This window comes from Hibiscus syriacus, unplaced genomic scaffold (genome assembly GCF_006381635.1).
Source record: "Hibiscus syriacus cultivar Baekdansim isolate YM2019G1 unplaced genomic scaffold, ASM638163v2 tig00111342_pilon, whole genome shotgun sequence".
In the NCBI taxonomy this organism is placed as follows: Eukaryota; Viridiplantae; Streptophyta; class Magnoliopsida; order Malvales; family Malvaceae; genus Hibiscus; species Hibiscus syriacus.
The window spans coordinates 1472475-1488684 of record NW_024063066.1 but is presented as its reverse complement, the minus strand read 5'-3'; the positions used below and the strand labels follow the sequence as shown (position 1 = coordinate 1488684).

The 16210-nt window shown below is 36.3% G+C and overlaps 2 protein-coding genes across 2 annotated transcripts; both read left to right on the top strand.

Annotated features, from left to right (window-relative positions):
* The first annotated feature begins 3716 nt into the window (after window positions 1-3716).
* On the top strand, window positions 3717-5056 carry LOC120159126. Its single transcript, XM_039169787.1, has one exon. The coding sequence runs from the start codon at window positions 3766-3768 to the stop codon at window positions 5032-5034; it is 1269 nt and encodes a 422-aa protein (XP_039025718.1). The 5' UTR covers window positions 3717-3765; the 3' UTR covers window positions 5035-5056.
* A 7454-nt stretch (window positions 5057-12510) lies between these two features.
* Window positions 12511-16172, top strand: LOC120159125. Its single transcript, XM_039169786.1, has 8 exons — window positions 12511-12661; window positions 13158-13568; window positions 13760-13880; window positions 14330-14639; window positions 15067-15139; window positions 15492-15582; window positions 15663-15742; window positions 15913-16172. The coding sequence occupies exons 1-8, from the start codon at window positions 12593-12595 to the stop codon at window positions 16045-16047; spliced, it is 1290 nt and encodes a 429-aa protein (XP_039025717.1). The 5' UTR covers window positions 12511-12592; the 3' UTR covers window positions 16048-16172.
* Window positions 16173-16210: the final 38 nt, after the last annotated feature.

Genomic DNA, 16210 nt, shown 5'->3' with positions numbered 1-16210 from the left:
GGAGGGGAGGGTTTAAGCTCAAAGCTCCTATTTTTGGCCTTTTCTTTTTCCTCTTTTTGTTTTTACAATATTTATATTTAGAATATTTTATTTCCTACCAATTAATAATAAGTTAAACATAATTGCTTTTTAATTGCTAATTTCTCTCTATTTTAGAAAATTAGTCCCACAATAAAATTATAACTTAAAATATATGTATTTCTGTTTAAAAATTGAATCGAAAATAAAGAAAGATATAGATCGAGTCGAGTCATATTTTTTATAAACATAATTTTTTTTATATATGTATTTCTGTTTAATATTTTATATGATCTGATTTTTAAGATAAAAACACGAATTTCACTCAATCCAATATATATATATATATACTGATAACTTTTTTTATTTACATCATACAATTTGTTGGTATAAAATTTAAAATTATTTATATTTTGTAATCTCTAAGATCAAAATTATGCATATTAATTATATGAATTCTAAATCCACCCAATTTTAATTGCATTTATTGTGTGACTCACTTCATATAACACATTAGACTATCTAGAAAATTTTAATGTGAGTTCATTAACATTAATTGGAATATATTTTATTTAAAATATTAAATATATTTTAAAATTACATACAAACTACAATAAATATCAAATATATTAATATCTAGAGGATTCCAAAGTGTATTTATACATTGTTTACTTAAAATTACATATATTTCAAAGGATTTACTCTAAAATAATTGCTCAAATTATACCGTTTGTCCTAAATAGGTGTCCAAACTTTTATTGAGTCATTCAGATGCCTAATGTTACAAACGTTACAACTTTAGGTGATTGGGTCGTAACGATCGTTAATTACATGTCACGCTCTGATAATCCCTAAATCCACATCGATCGTGTTTGTTTGACATCGATCGGACCTCCACTATACGAAAAGCCAAACCTAACTATAATCGTCGCGTCTCCGAAATAAGAAACGACAAAATCACACTCTCGCGAACTCAAACCCCAAAATTCATGAAACCCAAGCGATCCAACGACGCACATGGCTGCAGATGAGACAATGGCCATCTATGGAGATGGTAAGGGTGGCGGCGATGATGGCCATGGCCCCATGGCCGAGTGATTGCTAGACTTAAAAAGGAAAGGGATGAAGCCAGGTCTTTGCTTGCACAGGCTGAGAGGCAGGCCCCCTTGCCAGCATCAGCTGCTACTGCCGATGTTGCTGCTCTTAGTAATGGAAAGCGAGGTTCTTTCTCAGTTTAGCTAATTCTGTATCCTATCTGAAAATCATTTCTGTGATCATAGCACCAGAGGATGAAGATATGGGTCCTGGTTCAAAGTGAACACGCTTTGGGGTTTCTGAGTGTATTATTGCAGAGTTAACAGAATGTAATGCAGCTCTGACACGACAGCGTAAAAAGCGTCAGGTACTCTTCACCCTGTTTAGTTTGATTAACTCCAACAATGTCTTTGATGTCAATATCTTCGTATTATCCGATCGGGTTTTAGTTTAAGAATTGAGGGGGGGAGGGGAGGGCAGGTCAGGTATAAGCTATAGATTTTCGGGTCGGAGTTGGGGCGGGTGAAAATCCATTAATATGAGTCAGTTCTGTTTCGACAGGTTGAAGACCCTTCAAATCCCATGGGCTATACTCTGCTGCTTTTCATCATGATGGTCTCATCACAGACACCACAGAATCCACTGTTAGAATCTGGGATGTGAAGAGTCGGGTATGGAGCAAATCATGTTATGAGACCTGAACTTCATGTTTTCCGATGATGCATTCGTCTTCCGGTCATTCCTGACTGCCAGCTGAAGATGAAAATGAAATGTTCTCCTGTATTTGCAGGTAGAGCAACTTGTGTCAAATTCGGTTCAGATGCAAAGTACTTGGCAGTGGGATCAATGGATCGTAACCTCCGTATATTCGGCCTTCCGGAAGAAGATGCTAATGGAGTCTTGAAAGGCCACTTCAGTTTAGCTTGTTCGACAAGTCGGCTCTGAAAACACTACACTACTGCTAATCCCGACCGTCGTATGTCGTGATCGAGAAGTCAAACTCGTTGTTCAAAATACATTTGAGGGTTAGGCAAATGATGTCTGCCAGGTTTGGACATTCTTCCGGTAATGAATGTGCCTTTGTATCCTGGATGTCCTTAGATGAGGTGGGTGAGGGTGGTCGCCCCCTAAAAACTAAAAATTATTATATATTTTAGATTTTATTTATGTATTTTATGTTAAAAATTTATTTTTGCCCCTTTAACATTTTATTAGTTTAAGTTTATCTCCTAAAATTTTATAAGTTCAAGTTCACCCCTAACATGAAATGATGCATGATCCCTATTTATATCAGTCAAGAAATAAAAAGCAGATCAATAGCTTCTCACTTTTATCACAGAGAACATAGAAATTATTGTATATTCATTTTTAACTCTATTTTTTTGGTCACATTATGTAACATTGTTTGGTTCAAATTACAACAAAAGAAAACTCAAATACATATAACACAAAAATATAATAAAATTTTGGGGTAAATGATGCATTTAGTATCTAAACTATTAGATTTGATCTATTTTAGTATTTAAACTTTTTATTTTTTTTAAATCACATTTAATGTTTAATTTTTGTTTCATTCTAATACCTTGCCATTAAAAACTTGACGACACTGCATTTTTAAGGGTAAATTACATTATTCATAACCCAACTATCTTCTCACTCCTATTTTAGTACTAAAGTGATTTTATTACTCTAATTTATTTTATTAATATTTTTTTTCACATGAAAATTTTTATTATTGTTTTATTAATATATATTTAAAAATAAAAAATAAATTTGAAAGTTAGAGTGATTAAATTAGGAGTAATTTAAAAAATAAGTAATTAAATTAAAAAATTTAAACTTTAGTGACTAAAATAGAAGTGAGAAGATAGTTAAGTGATGAAATTTACCCATAAAAAGAGGTGACACTTGTAAACACTTGTTAAGTTTTTAACGAAGAGGTATTAAAACGAAACAAAAGCTAAATGTTAGATATTGTTTAAAAAAAAAGTTTAGATACTAAAACATACCAAAATTGATTGTTTAAGTATTAAATGCATAATTTACCCAAAATTCTTTACTAATTATTAACCGATACAGAAGAATGAAATATTAGATCGATTGAAAAAAGTCTAAGACTTTTTTTTATTAATATGGGGTAAGTACAAGATAGTATTTATTGAAAGAAACTCTCAAACTTTTGACATTGAACGCTCACACACATGCCATCTATGGGTTGAAAAATTATCTTCGTGATAAATTATTGATAATATATTTTAAATTAATCGATTATCATTAATAAAAAAAACACATAATAAATCAACCAAATTTCTAAGAGTCTAGGCTCAAAATAGAAAAATCTTAAATTCTATTTTAAAAAATTAAATTTTAATTAGTGGATATTTAAAAAACAACCAAAGAAAAATGTAACAAACAACGGTTTCATCTCTATGACCACAGATTCACACTGCATTTCCAAAATATAATTAAACTTTTTCTTCTTTATTTTTCGGTTTTCCCATGCACTCTTCGTCGTCTAAAACCACTTTTAGCGACGAAGAGTGATACAAACGTCGTGGAAAACTACCCTTGGCGACAAAGTTCGTCTTAGTTAATATTGAATTATATGATTCATATTAACGATGAAAAGTAAAGAAATAGCGACGATAATAAAGTTTAATACCTTCCATTAGTGACGGTTTTTTAATCTTCTACTTCGTCGTCACTGAAATTATGGATGTTTCGACACCGCTCCGGCTATTGGAACTCAACCTGATATCTGCTCAAGATTTGGAACCCATCGTCCGCCGCGGAATGAAGACGTACGCGGTGGCTTGGGTCAACCCGAAACGCAAGCTCACGACCCGAATCGACACCGAAGGCCACACCAACCCGACGTGGAACGATAAGTTCATTTTCCGGGTCGACGACTTGTTCTTGTCCAGTGAAACGTCCGCCGTCATGGTCGAGGTCTACGCCGTCCATTGGTTCCGTGATATCCACGTCGGGACCGTTCGGATCATCGTCGGGAATCTCTTGAAGTCGAGCTCGTCGGGCCATCAATGCCTTGAATTTGAGCTGGGGATGAGGTTCGTCGCGCTTCAGGTCCGGCGGCCTTCGGGTCGGCCGCAAGGCATTTTAAACATCGGGTTGACGTTGCTCGACGGTTCGAGGAGGAGCATGCCGTTGTATATGCAAATGGGTTCATCGGCGGTCGGGTACCAATATTTTATGGGCGAAGACGAGCCGGTTCAAAGCAGTGATCGGAGCAACAACAACAACAACAACCAATTTTCATTTGAACCGATCAAACATGAGCTTCGAAGAACCTTGAGCGATTCGAGTTCGATGTTGGGGTCTCAATATGTGCCGATGATCTCCTTTAAAGGATCGTCCATTTTCAACACCGGCGGCGGCGGTGGCCCGTCGGAAAGAAGCGACTACAAGATCAAATCGAGGGGGAGCTCAATGTTGAATTACACGTTTGAGAACGGTACTAACAAAAAAGAAAAATCAAGCACGATCATATACGGGTCAAGCGGGTTAACATTTGGCGGGTTTGATCACCGGGCTCGGAAGTACGATTCCGATTTGGGACCGTCGCCATCGGAAGTTGCGGCCGCCGTCGCCAAGATCAAGACCCAAAACAAAACGGACGAAGCAGAGAGCTCGTTGGTCGGGAGTTGGAGTTTGGACGAGAGCATGGAAGGGATCGTTTCGAAGCTAGAGAGGTGGAGGGTCGAGCTCCCTCCTATGTACGACCACGACCGCGACGGCTACAGCGACGGAAGCAGAGTTTCTTCTAGTAGTCTGGGGAAGGCTTTGACGGCGCCGAACAAAAAAACAAAACACACCCGAAGACGAAGCTCGCCGGGACTGTTTTCGTGTTTTGGCACCATTTGCGGCCATGAATTTTCCATAAAATGCAGCGGAGCTGGCGGCGGAGCAAATGCAGGGAAGAAAAGAAAAATTTGCACCAAGCCCCTTCAAAGGGTAGCTTGAGTTTGCTTTGAAATCGAGAAAATTTGTACTTAATTCAAAAGAAAAAAAATATTTTTTTTGGTTTTTTTCCGTTTGAAGTATAATTTTCTAAACTATTTTTATATTTAAAAATATTCTTCTTTTGATCTCGTGTTTTAAGAAATCAGTGTTCGTGTGATCATCAATACTCGTCAAGTGTTGTAAAATTATCCTAAAATTATCCGAAAAAATTGAGTTTTAAAGTCAATTATTCGTTAGAATTGTTAAAAATATCAAACGATATCTAAAATTATTATATTGCTACGATCTTATCTCGATTTTTTAAAATTATGAGTTAGAATTTAAATTTAATGTAAAACATACAATTGATCTCGAGAATATGATATTATTTTATTAAGTCTTTTGATTATTAAGAGTTAGAAAATGGTTTTTTATTATAGAGTGCTGTTTTATTGAGTCTCTCAACTATTAAAAGTTATAAAATGTTTACTCGACTATTCATTACGTTCCAAACTAGTCATTTTTTGTTAAGAAATTGACAGTCATCTGAACTGGATGTTAACATTATGATTAAGATATGATAGTCCTTTGAGAATTTATGATCAGATTTTATCTTATCACAGTCAATATGTTAACGTTCAACTATAATAATACCATCCATTTTTATCGGAAAAAGACGAGTTTATAATATAATGAATAATTGAGTGAGTATTTTATAACTTTTAATAATCGATGAATTCAAAAAAAACATTCCATAAACAGAGGACTATTTTATAATATTTTTTTTTGATAATTTGCAATCTTATTATCCAAGAAAAAGTAGCTACAAGAAATAAAGAGTATTCTACAAGAACACAGATACAATAAGCAATCTCTCAAGCCCTGCAAAGAGCCTGGTTAACCCGTCTGTAAATCACTTGTACAACGACCAACAAATTTAACTCTAATCAAGGTCTCAATAGAATAAAAAATCGACTGCCCTTTAATCTATAATTGGAAATCATTTGTATACTTTATCCTTATATTTAATACATGTAAATAGGGTTGTAAATGAGATGAGACAGATCGCGAACTATTCGAGATTGACTCGATCAAGGCTTGATAAATACTCGGATCGAATGGACTCGACTCAAGCTCGACTCGAGCCGAAACGAGCTACTTGATATTCGACTCGAAAAGCTCGTGAGCAACTAAAAAATATAATATATTAAGATTTTATTTTTAAAAAAATAAATTATTAATAATATTAACATTTATGTATTGATTTTTTTTAAATGCAGTAAGATTTTCATGTATTAAAAGTTTAGGTTTGAGTTTGAATTTGAGGCTTCAATCGAGTTAAGTTTAAATATTTTTTTTATTCATTTCGAGTTGCTCACGAGCTTCAGTTCAAGTTTTCAAGTTCGAGTCGAGCTTGAAAAGTTTAAGCTCACGAGTTTTCGAGTAGGGTCGAGCTCCATTTCAGAGTTTTCGAGTCGAGTCGAGCTCAACAATACTCGAATTCAACTCGACTCGTTTACACCCTTACAAACTACAATAAAAAAAAACAGAGCAAATCTATATTTATATAAAAGAAAAAATCTGCTCAAATTTCTCCCTAATTTCTTAAATTATCTTTTTACAACAACAAAGGGATGAGATTGCAAATCTTTCTTACTCCCCCAACATAGCATTAATATACAGGCAAAAAGGCATCAATTGGGGGAAAAGTCAATGTAGCACTCGTATTATTTTATCGCAATGTAATTTTTTGACCAACGTTTTTCATTATTGACCATTATAATATTGGCGTGTTAGTTTACAATACTGACATGATAGTTCATGGTGTTGATATGTCAATCTATTTGTCATGTTTAAGTTACCAATTTAGTCAGTTTGCCATGTCATCCGACACGTTAATCTGCTACCCTGGATTGCCATATCAAAACCATCGACTGTCATGTCAACACTGTGGACTACCATATCAATACTATAACAGTCAATAACGAAAAAATATTAGTCAAAGGGTCACATTGTGTTTATTTTTTGAGTTGGAGGGTCATATTGAGAGAGAAAAAGTAATACGAGGGTCACATTGGTTATTTTTCAAAAGTACAAGGACTCTTGAGGTCTTTTTTTTCACAGCCGGTTTTACTATAAATCCAACCTCACACTATATCTATATTGCATTTTAACCCTTTTTAATTTCCTCTTTCAACTGATAAGACAAAGTGGAAATATTACCTAATCACCCCTACTATTTTCTCCAATTTTCAAATCATCCTCCGTTTGGAAAAAAAAATATAACAGGGAAAACCGGATCTTGAAGATTCAGGAGAGAATCTAAATGGAGACGAAGCGATTCAAACGGAGAGAGATATAGAGAGGAGGTGATTTTAACGACGGCTGTTTCCTGATCCCAAAACCTATATCCCGGTCAGGATTCGGATCTCAGAGATCGAGCCGGAGCAAACGCCTGAGATCCCTGGTAGCTGAATTGTCGATCGGAATTTTTTTCTTCCTTGAGAAAGTTGGTAAAGGAACCGAGCTCGGAGCTGGTGATACGACGAAAGCCGATCCGGCGTACACGTCGGATTTTTCGATCGCCGGAGACTTGTCTTCCCTCAAAATCGTAACCTTCTCTATTCCAACATTGTTGTTCCTCACCACCTTCAACTTATCGTTGGAGCTAGATCTCTTCGAGACGGCATGATCCGAACCGATCCGCTTCATCTGAACGGGCTTCTTGTTAAATCTACCGTTCCCATGATAACTAGGGCTAAATCCGCCGTTTCCGCAGCCTCGCCTAAAAATCGTAACCTTCTCTATCCCAACATTGTTCCTCACCACCTTCAGCTTGTCGTTGGAGCTAGATCTTTTCGAAACTGCTTGATCCGACCCGACCCGCTTCTTCTGAATGGGCTTCTTGTTAAATCTCCCGTGTCCGTGATAACCAGGGTTGAATCCACCGTTTCCGTATCTCCGGCAAGAACAAGCCATTGGAGAAACCCTGATCCGTTCGATCAAACAATCCCGAGGCCATAAAACTTCTGTCCCCATGTTAATTTACCCCCTCAAAAAATTCAAAAAAACTGAAATTTAGATCCGAGTAAATTTTCAAAATAAGGCCCTCAGAATAAGCGAAAATCAAAATCAAAACGAAATAGAAAAGGAAAGGAAAATCAAAGGAAGGTTGCTTGAATAAATTTTATCAAAAGAAACTCCCTCCCTTCATTTCTGGGCTCTGCTGCGATTGTAATTTGTTCAGAGGGAAATGTGAACGCTAAGGAAATTTATATATATATAAGGAAAAGGGCGGGAAAATAGGGGAGAATGTGTTTTGAGTGAATTTCTTTAATCTGTTTTTTTCCCTACTTGAAAAAAAGAAGAATTAATAGCTATAAAAAATATTAATAAAATTTATATCAATTATTAGTTAATTTAAATATAAAAAATAGGCATTATGCCAAAATATAGCCCCAAATGTTTAGTAGAAAGATCGTTTTGGTCCATATTCTTTTTTTAGCATTTTGACCTCTAACATTTTACTTCTGGGCAACTCTCTCTATAAATGAAAACGATTAGTAAACACATGATTAACGCTCTAAAATAAGAGTATTTTTTACCTAAAATGAAACGTTGAGAGCTAAAATGTCCCATAAAAAATAATAAGAGATGAAGTGATTAGTTTGTCAAATGTTAGGGCCCTTTTTGCATTAAAATGAAATGGTGGGGGCAAAAAATAGAATAGAGGGTAAAATGAACATTTTTATAAACGTTGGGGGCTAATTTTGATATTATACCTAAAAATAAATATTGTTGTTTTATCCCAATACACTTTATACTTTCAAAAATCAAAATCAAAATGATTTTTGCTTTCAGAAAATGATGCACCCAAAACACACCCATCAAATTCCCAGATTTTTAAGTTGTGCACATCCTAAAAGTAAATTAAATCACATAACACTGCTAAAGAATGAAATTACCATTCGTCCGCCGTCGATGAGAAGAGGGTAGTCACAGAGCCAGAGATAATTCCGGCAGCTCCGGATCTTCCTGGATATCGATAATTCCGGCTGCTCCGGAACTTACTCAATATCGATTTCGATAAAATGTACACTCCGATCGAATTCATCAATCACCAGCATCTGCACCAAATCAACAAAATCAAAGTCATTTTATATGACATAACTTACAACATAGAAAAGATAAGTGTCATGATACATTAAACACGACCGATATATACGTTACGCATGCTCCCGACTCGTCCCAGGGCTATAGGTCGATCTGGAACCGATTAGAACTCATACCTTGCTAAGAATTGGCTTCAAAGTCCGACATGGACCGCAAGTTGGTGAAGTGTATTATACACATATAAGCCTCGGGCTCTCGTGATACAACTTTCTCAAAGCATACTGAAATAGGGAGGGGGGGGGGAATACCTGATGAAACTCTACAAGAAGATCGTTTCTAACAAGATATCGTTCAACTGATAAAGCTGCAATGCATCCAGATCCAGCAGCAGTTACAGCTTGTCTCCACTCATGATCCTGTTAATGAAATAAACCAATGGAGTTGCATGACAAATTCGTTATAATACGGACTTTCTTCACAGATGTGAAGCCAGATGATAGTTTGAATTTAGCAGGCAACTCGAGCACCATCATGTTTCATATCAGGAAGAGAATGCAGTAAGCTTTCAAGAACTCATTAATGTTCTTTTTCATGCATGAAAACCATCAAAAGAAGATATGTAATCTTCCATGGTTATATGTATGTTTCTTTGAATCATCAGTAACATCATGTGTCGTACGGGCATACGTCGATAAACTTTCTTCCATGCTCCCTAGCAACGTTATTCCTCGCATCATGGCCATCAAACCGCGCAGTGATGATGCCGGAAACGATCGCTGTGTTTGGAAAGGGGATTTCATGCACAGGTTTGGCGTCAAGGATGCCTATCGCAAGCTGGTTAAAGGATCTTGGAATGCTCATTGTCCTATCTGGAACACGATCTGGACTTTACAAATTCCACAGCGTATTCGTACTTTCCTTTGGCTAGTTCTCAGGGACCGCATTGCTTCTAACTATGAACGTTATCGCCGTGGCCTAACCCAGAATCCAGCTTGTTCTCTTTGTGGATTTCATGAAGAAACCACTCTTCATGTCTTGCGTGATTGCCAAGCTGTGAAAACCATCTGGAGTCAATTGTTGTCTGTTGGACTCGTGCATTCCTTCTTCACCAACTCTCTCGATGATTGGATCCGAACAAATCTCGCTTGCCCTGCAAAACTTCCGGGTACGTCTTTGTGTTCGAACATTCTTTTCCCTACAATTCTCTGGCAAATATGGAAACGTAGGAACTGTTTTGTTTTCACCGACTCCTGCATCTCCATGGAAGATGTGCTCTATCTAAGCTCCTCATGGGCCTCCCATTTTGTCGAAGGTCATTCCACCACGCCAACACCCAAGGCTCGACAAGCTGTGCCAATTCAATGGAGGCCTCCTCCAAATTGGTGGTGCTGTGTTAGCATGGATGCTTCCGTCAACGTGGCACTGGCATTAAAATTACCACTCGGGAATAGGGATTAAAATAAAGTTCCGTTATCCGTACTGCACGAATCCAGAAAATATTTGTAAGCTTGGTCATGGCATTTTTTAATTATTTTTTAATCTTTATCTAACATTATCTTATGATGACATATCAACGTTATTTTTAACATTTTAAAGGCGGGTGTCCAAAACACAATACTAAAATATAACATTAAGTGTGATTTAAAACAAAAATTAATTAAAAATGAGTGATTAAATAAATAATTTACCCTTTTATTGAGCACGAGCACGGATCGGGCCATAGTCTAGGTAGGCCTAGGCCTAAATACACCCTGACCGTTATATAATGGGTTTGATGTTATCCGAAACCGATATTACCCTGATCTCGATCCTCCCTTGAAGAATGAGACCACCCTTCCAGATCTCGCCCCTATTCTCCAAAGCTGTCATTTCCAAACCCACATCGTGAAGGCATCCCTCGTTGAAGAACTCTCCCATCTACACCTCTAATGAGCCGTCTGTTCTAACATTTGGGAGCCGATCATCATCGTTGGGGGTAGGTACTTGGTATAATACAATATGCCTGTATAGTAGTTTATAACTTTTTTCTAAACTATTAGTTTTGGTCCATTTTATTATTTAAATTTTTATTTTTTTTTAAATTAGGTAAACGTTTTCCTTTTATTTTAATATCACAATGTCAAAAACATAACGCGCTTAGTACCTAAACTATTAGTTTTGGTCCGTTTTATTACCTAAACTTTCAATCTTTTCAAAACTCAACATTAAATTTTGAACAAAGATATTAAAATGAAACAAAAACTAAAATTTTTACTGAAAGGTACTAAAACGAAATAAAAATTAAAGTTTAAATATGATTTTTTTAAAAATAAAAAATTTAGATATTATAACGGATGGGTTAGATGCTAAATGTGTAATTTACTCTTTTTAAAATGGGGATTTGTTTGTGTTTAGGAAATTTCCTAACTATTTTGGGAGTAATGAATGTGTCATACTAACCATGGAACCAACTCACTGGCTTGCTTCATTTGTCAAAGCCCACTCTCACATGGAAAAAATTGTATCTAATATTTTCTGATTCGATTTAATTTAATAAACTAAAATTATTTTAATAAAATTATTTCTATTCACACCTCAAATTAATTACTTACATGCCAACTTTAAAACGCCATTCTTTGAAAGTTGGATTATAAATTGAAAAAATTACGTTTTAGTATCTAAACTATCAATTTTAGTATATTTTAATACCTAGATTTTTTTAAAAACAATTAAAATTATGTTTAACGTTCAGTTTTTGTTTCAAGTTAGTATATTACTAATAAAAAGGTGATGCAACATTTTTTATGGGTAAAATGCATCATTCATCACTCAATTATCTTCTCACTCCTATTTTAATCACTAAATTTATTTTTTTAATTTAATTACTTAGCTTTCAAATGACTCCTAAATTAATGACTCTAACTTTCAAATTTATTTTTTATTTTTATATTAATAGAATAATAATAAAAAATATTACTTCAAAAAATTATTAATAAAATAAACTAGAGTGATTAAAATATGAGCAATTTGAAAGTTGAGTAGTTAATTAAAATTTTTTAAACTTTAATAAAAAATAAGAGTGAGAAGATAATTGGGTGATGAATGATGTAATTTACCTATAATGCGGAGCAAAAATAAACTAAACAAAAACTAAATATTAAGTATAATTTAAAAAAAATAAATATTTAAATACTAAGACGGAGTAAAACTGATAGTTCAGGTATAAAACGTGAAATTTACCCTAATAAATTCAACATGTAACGTGGCGACGATCTGAAGCGAGTAGAGAACGTACATATAATCGCGAATGAGTAGAGAGAAAAGAAAAAAGACAAGACATTGGGGCAAGGCGGGGGTGGGGCGGGGCTGTCGTCCAGACAGAGCTTATGGTCATCTCCCAAGTCATCGACTCCGATCCGACTGATTTATAAATACTTCTTACAAATTATTTATCGGGGGTGCTTACGAGTTTACCCAAGAATTAGTAATGCAAGCAACTGAAGCTGGAGCTGGAGGTGGAGCTCTCAGCAATGGAGTTTCTAAGGGTTCTTCTCAGGTTCTCTTCTTTTCCTATATATATATATATATATATTATGGTGTGCTATTGATTTTGTTTGGGGTTTAGGAATTTGACGTCATGAATCGTAAGAAATATATGCATACTTGATCCATAAATTAGCTGAGATAGATACAAGGATATTGAGTTTAAGTACGCTATTAAGTAGGCATCTACCAAATTTCGAAATCTGAGAAACGAGTGGCGGATTCATAAATATTTTTGAGGGAGGGTATAAGATATATTAACAACACGGCAACACGAATTTCATGGTGGCACACGCTACAATCACTGAAATGGATAATTAACGGAATAAAAATTCAGATTCCAGTACGGGCGAGCGAGGATCCGGGCACTGCGAGAAACAATAACGAATGCTACATTCGATTCATACATGGTTTGTCATGCAATTTATGGTGTTGCATGAATTCTTGTGATGTTGAATGTTTTGTGTAGGCTTGGTAAAGAAATTGAATTGAACTTTCATGACATGCAGGCGAATTTTCCGTTGCTGGAACCCTTCGGTAACGAACCTTCTAAGCCCGGAACAAGTGGTTGGCCCTCGGATCTTTCGCTTCAAATACCTCCTAGACCGGTAGGATTTGGTAGCCGTAGTGGAAAGGGTTTACTTCCGTCCCGGGGTTCCGGCAAAGGTAGTTCTTCACCTGGAGGCTTCTTGCGTGGCTTGAGCTTCAAGAAAAAAGGCAACATAGCTGATGGCGAGTGTAGCTCTCTCCTCACTCCTGACAGCAATACCGGTCCCAAAAGTCCGAGTATGGCCAGTTTTCCATCCCCCTTTTTTTGGAAAAAGTGTACATCCCTGCCTGTCACACCAGCATCGAAATTGTCCCCTTCGGTTGGCATGCCGGATGCAGAAAGGATGTCTGGCGAACGGAATAAATCAAATGTACGTATCTTATAATACTAGCTATTTAGAGGGGGCTTGGAGAGCCATACGCATGTCCAAATATACATTGGACACGGATACTTCAAGCATTATGAAGAGCTGAAGCATCATGGTTTTTTTAAGATGCTAAATACATTCCCCTTCTGATAATTTAAAAGCATTTTGAGATGGTTACTGTAAACTTTATGCAGAAACAAGCAATGCCTAGGGTGGTTTCAAGGTCACTTTCAGTGCCCGGGCGAAATATCGTTATAGTAAGATCAGCATCTTTCGACACTCGTAAAGAGCATGTCCCTGCAGATAATAGTGATGGTATGTAGTGGTACATACAGCAATAACTAATCTTCTATTTTTTCATCCTTACTATTTGAGTTCCCTTTCAGTGTCATTACTTCAACTAGTGTTACTCGGACTTGATATAAGTGTGATATGAGTATGTCCGACACAGATATGTTCAATCTTTAAAGTTTTTCTATGTATTTTGAGGGTCCTTGGAGTATTATATCCTCATAACCACGTCCATAGATGTGTCGGACACAGTTCTTAATACAAATGTTTCAAGAAAAATGAAGATTCGAAGCATCAAAGATCGACAGAGAAACTAAACTGTCTGAAAATTTGAGCTGCTTATTCTAGGACACATGACCATGCAAATTGGTCTGAACTTGCAACTCGGTGTTTTTTAAACTTTTGGCTTCATTTATTGTCGGTTTATTCCTCTCGAGTTTTGAGGTTGGTTTGCTGTTCCTGCGGATGTGCAGATATTAATCCCGTTCCTGCAGAAAGCGATGATGAGGAGATTCCAGAAGAGGAAGCCGTGTGCCGTATCTGTTTTGATGAATGCGACGAGCAGAATACACTCAAAATGGAATGCAGCTGCAAAGGTGCCCTACAACTTGTGCACGAAGCATGTGCCATTAAATGGTTTAGTACGAGAGGAAGCAAAAACTGTGAGGTATGCGGACAAGAAGTGAGGAACTTACCAGTAACTTTGCTGCGGATGCCTACTACGGCTCGAAGGGGTAATAGACAGAACGTTAATCCACAGAGATTATCATCAGAAACCGTGAGGTAGTATCGGCTAGTTATCTTGCATCTAATTACAGTTGATTTTGCACTATGACACTTTGATAATGAACTCGAATCTAATGACATTCTCTTCAAATATTTACTTGAACTAGATCTTTTTTTAATCTCTCAAGCATTGTTCTCTTTCATTTAGAAATCTATGCCAAGCTCACTGCCGAGCATGCCTACAATATAGTGTTAATAATTATCTATTTTAGTCGGATTTGAGTATGTATGTCAGACACGAGTATAAGTCCAATATGGATATCTTCATTTTTTTGTGTCCGATATGGGTGTCCGACACGAGTACTTCAAACAAAATGAAGAGTTGGACTCGGAGCAACATAGATAATTATTCTACAGCAAAATACTTTCTTGAGAATTAGTTGTTTTCTCGCGTTTAACTTAAATACATGCTTCAATTATGCAGTGCCTGGCAGGATTTTGTGGTTCTCGTGTTAATTAGCTCGATATGCTATTTCTTCTTCCTTGAGCAGCTACTGGTATGCTTTCGTGCCTTTATCGGAAAATTGAACCGCAATTGATCTTGTTATTCTGCTGAACGTAATGTTGTCAAAGTCAATGAAATCGTCTAGTGGTTCAACTGTGTTCTTAAGCATGGAAGAGCAGAAAATGTCACTTATAAACTTATATATATTGCTCGGATTCGAGTACTCGATTTTTTGTTTAGTTTTCCCATGTTTTCAGGGTCTTTAGAGGGTTATATCGTTATACCCGTGTCCAAAAATTTATCCGACATGGGTGTTGAACACGGGTACTTGTATAAAAATGAGGTGTTGGAGCAACATATCCTTTGTATATTGAAAGTCAATTTCATGCCCCGTGATTTTGCAGATTCAGGAAATGAAGAGACAAGCAATTATGATTGCCGCGCCATTCGCATTTACCCTAGGCCTCTTAGCATCTATCTTTGCAGTCGTCTTAGGTATGACGGAACCTCAAACTTTACATTTCTTTTCGAGTTGTGGTTTAAGGTCGGCTTGTTTCGGCTTTGCGCATTTGCAGCAATCAAGGAGTATATATGGACGTATGCAGCTCTCGAATTTGCACTTGTCGCATTAGCCGTTCATCTATTGTATGGTGTGGTGAGCAATGATTTAAAAGCATTAAACTAACTTATTTTTGCAAGCAATTCGCATGAATGGTATCTATAGAAACGTTCTCTTTTAATGCTTCGTACCCGAATATGTACCGAAATGCATCCCGAAACCGGAACTCAACTTGTTCTCATAGACCTTTCCATGTCTTTCTGCAGGTCCATATGAATGCTGTTTTCGCTATACTGATCTCCGGGACGGTGAGTTTAGGGACAGCCATGGCACTCAATTCATTGTATATTTACTGTTTTGGTTGGCGAGTTCAGGTAGCTGGAAATTCAAGCCCAGTGTGATTCGATCTAATGAATGCAGTGCTGAATTTTTATGCTTATTGCCTAGTAACCGAGGCCTTAAATGTAGATATGCACGTTTGTTGTATGATAGATTTTACTGATAAATTTGGTCCTACAAACATCACACTACTCACTGGTTAATGCAATAGTTCTGATTAGTTAT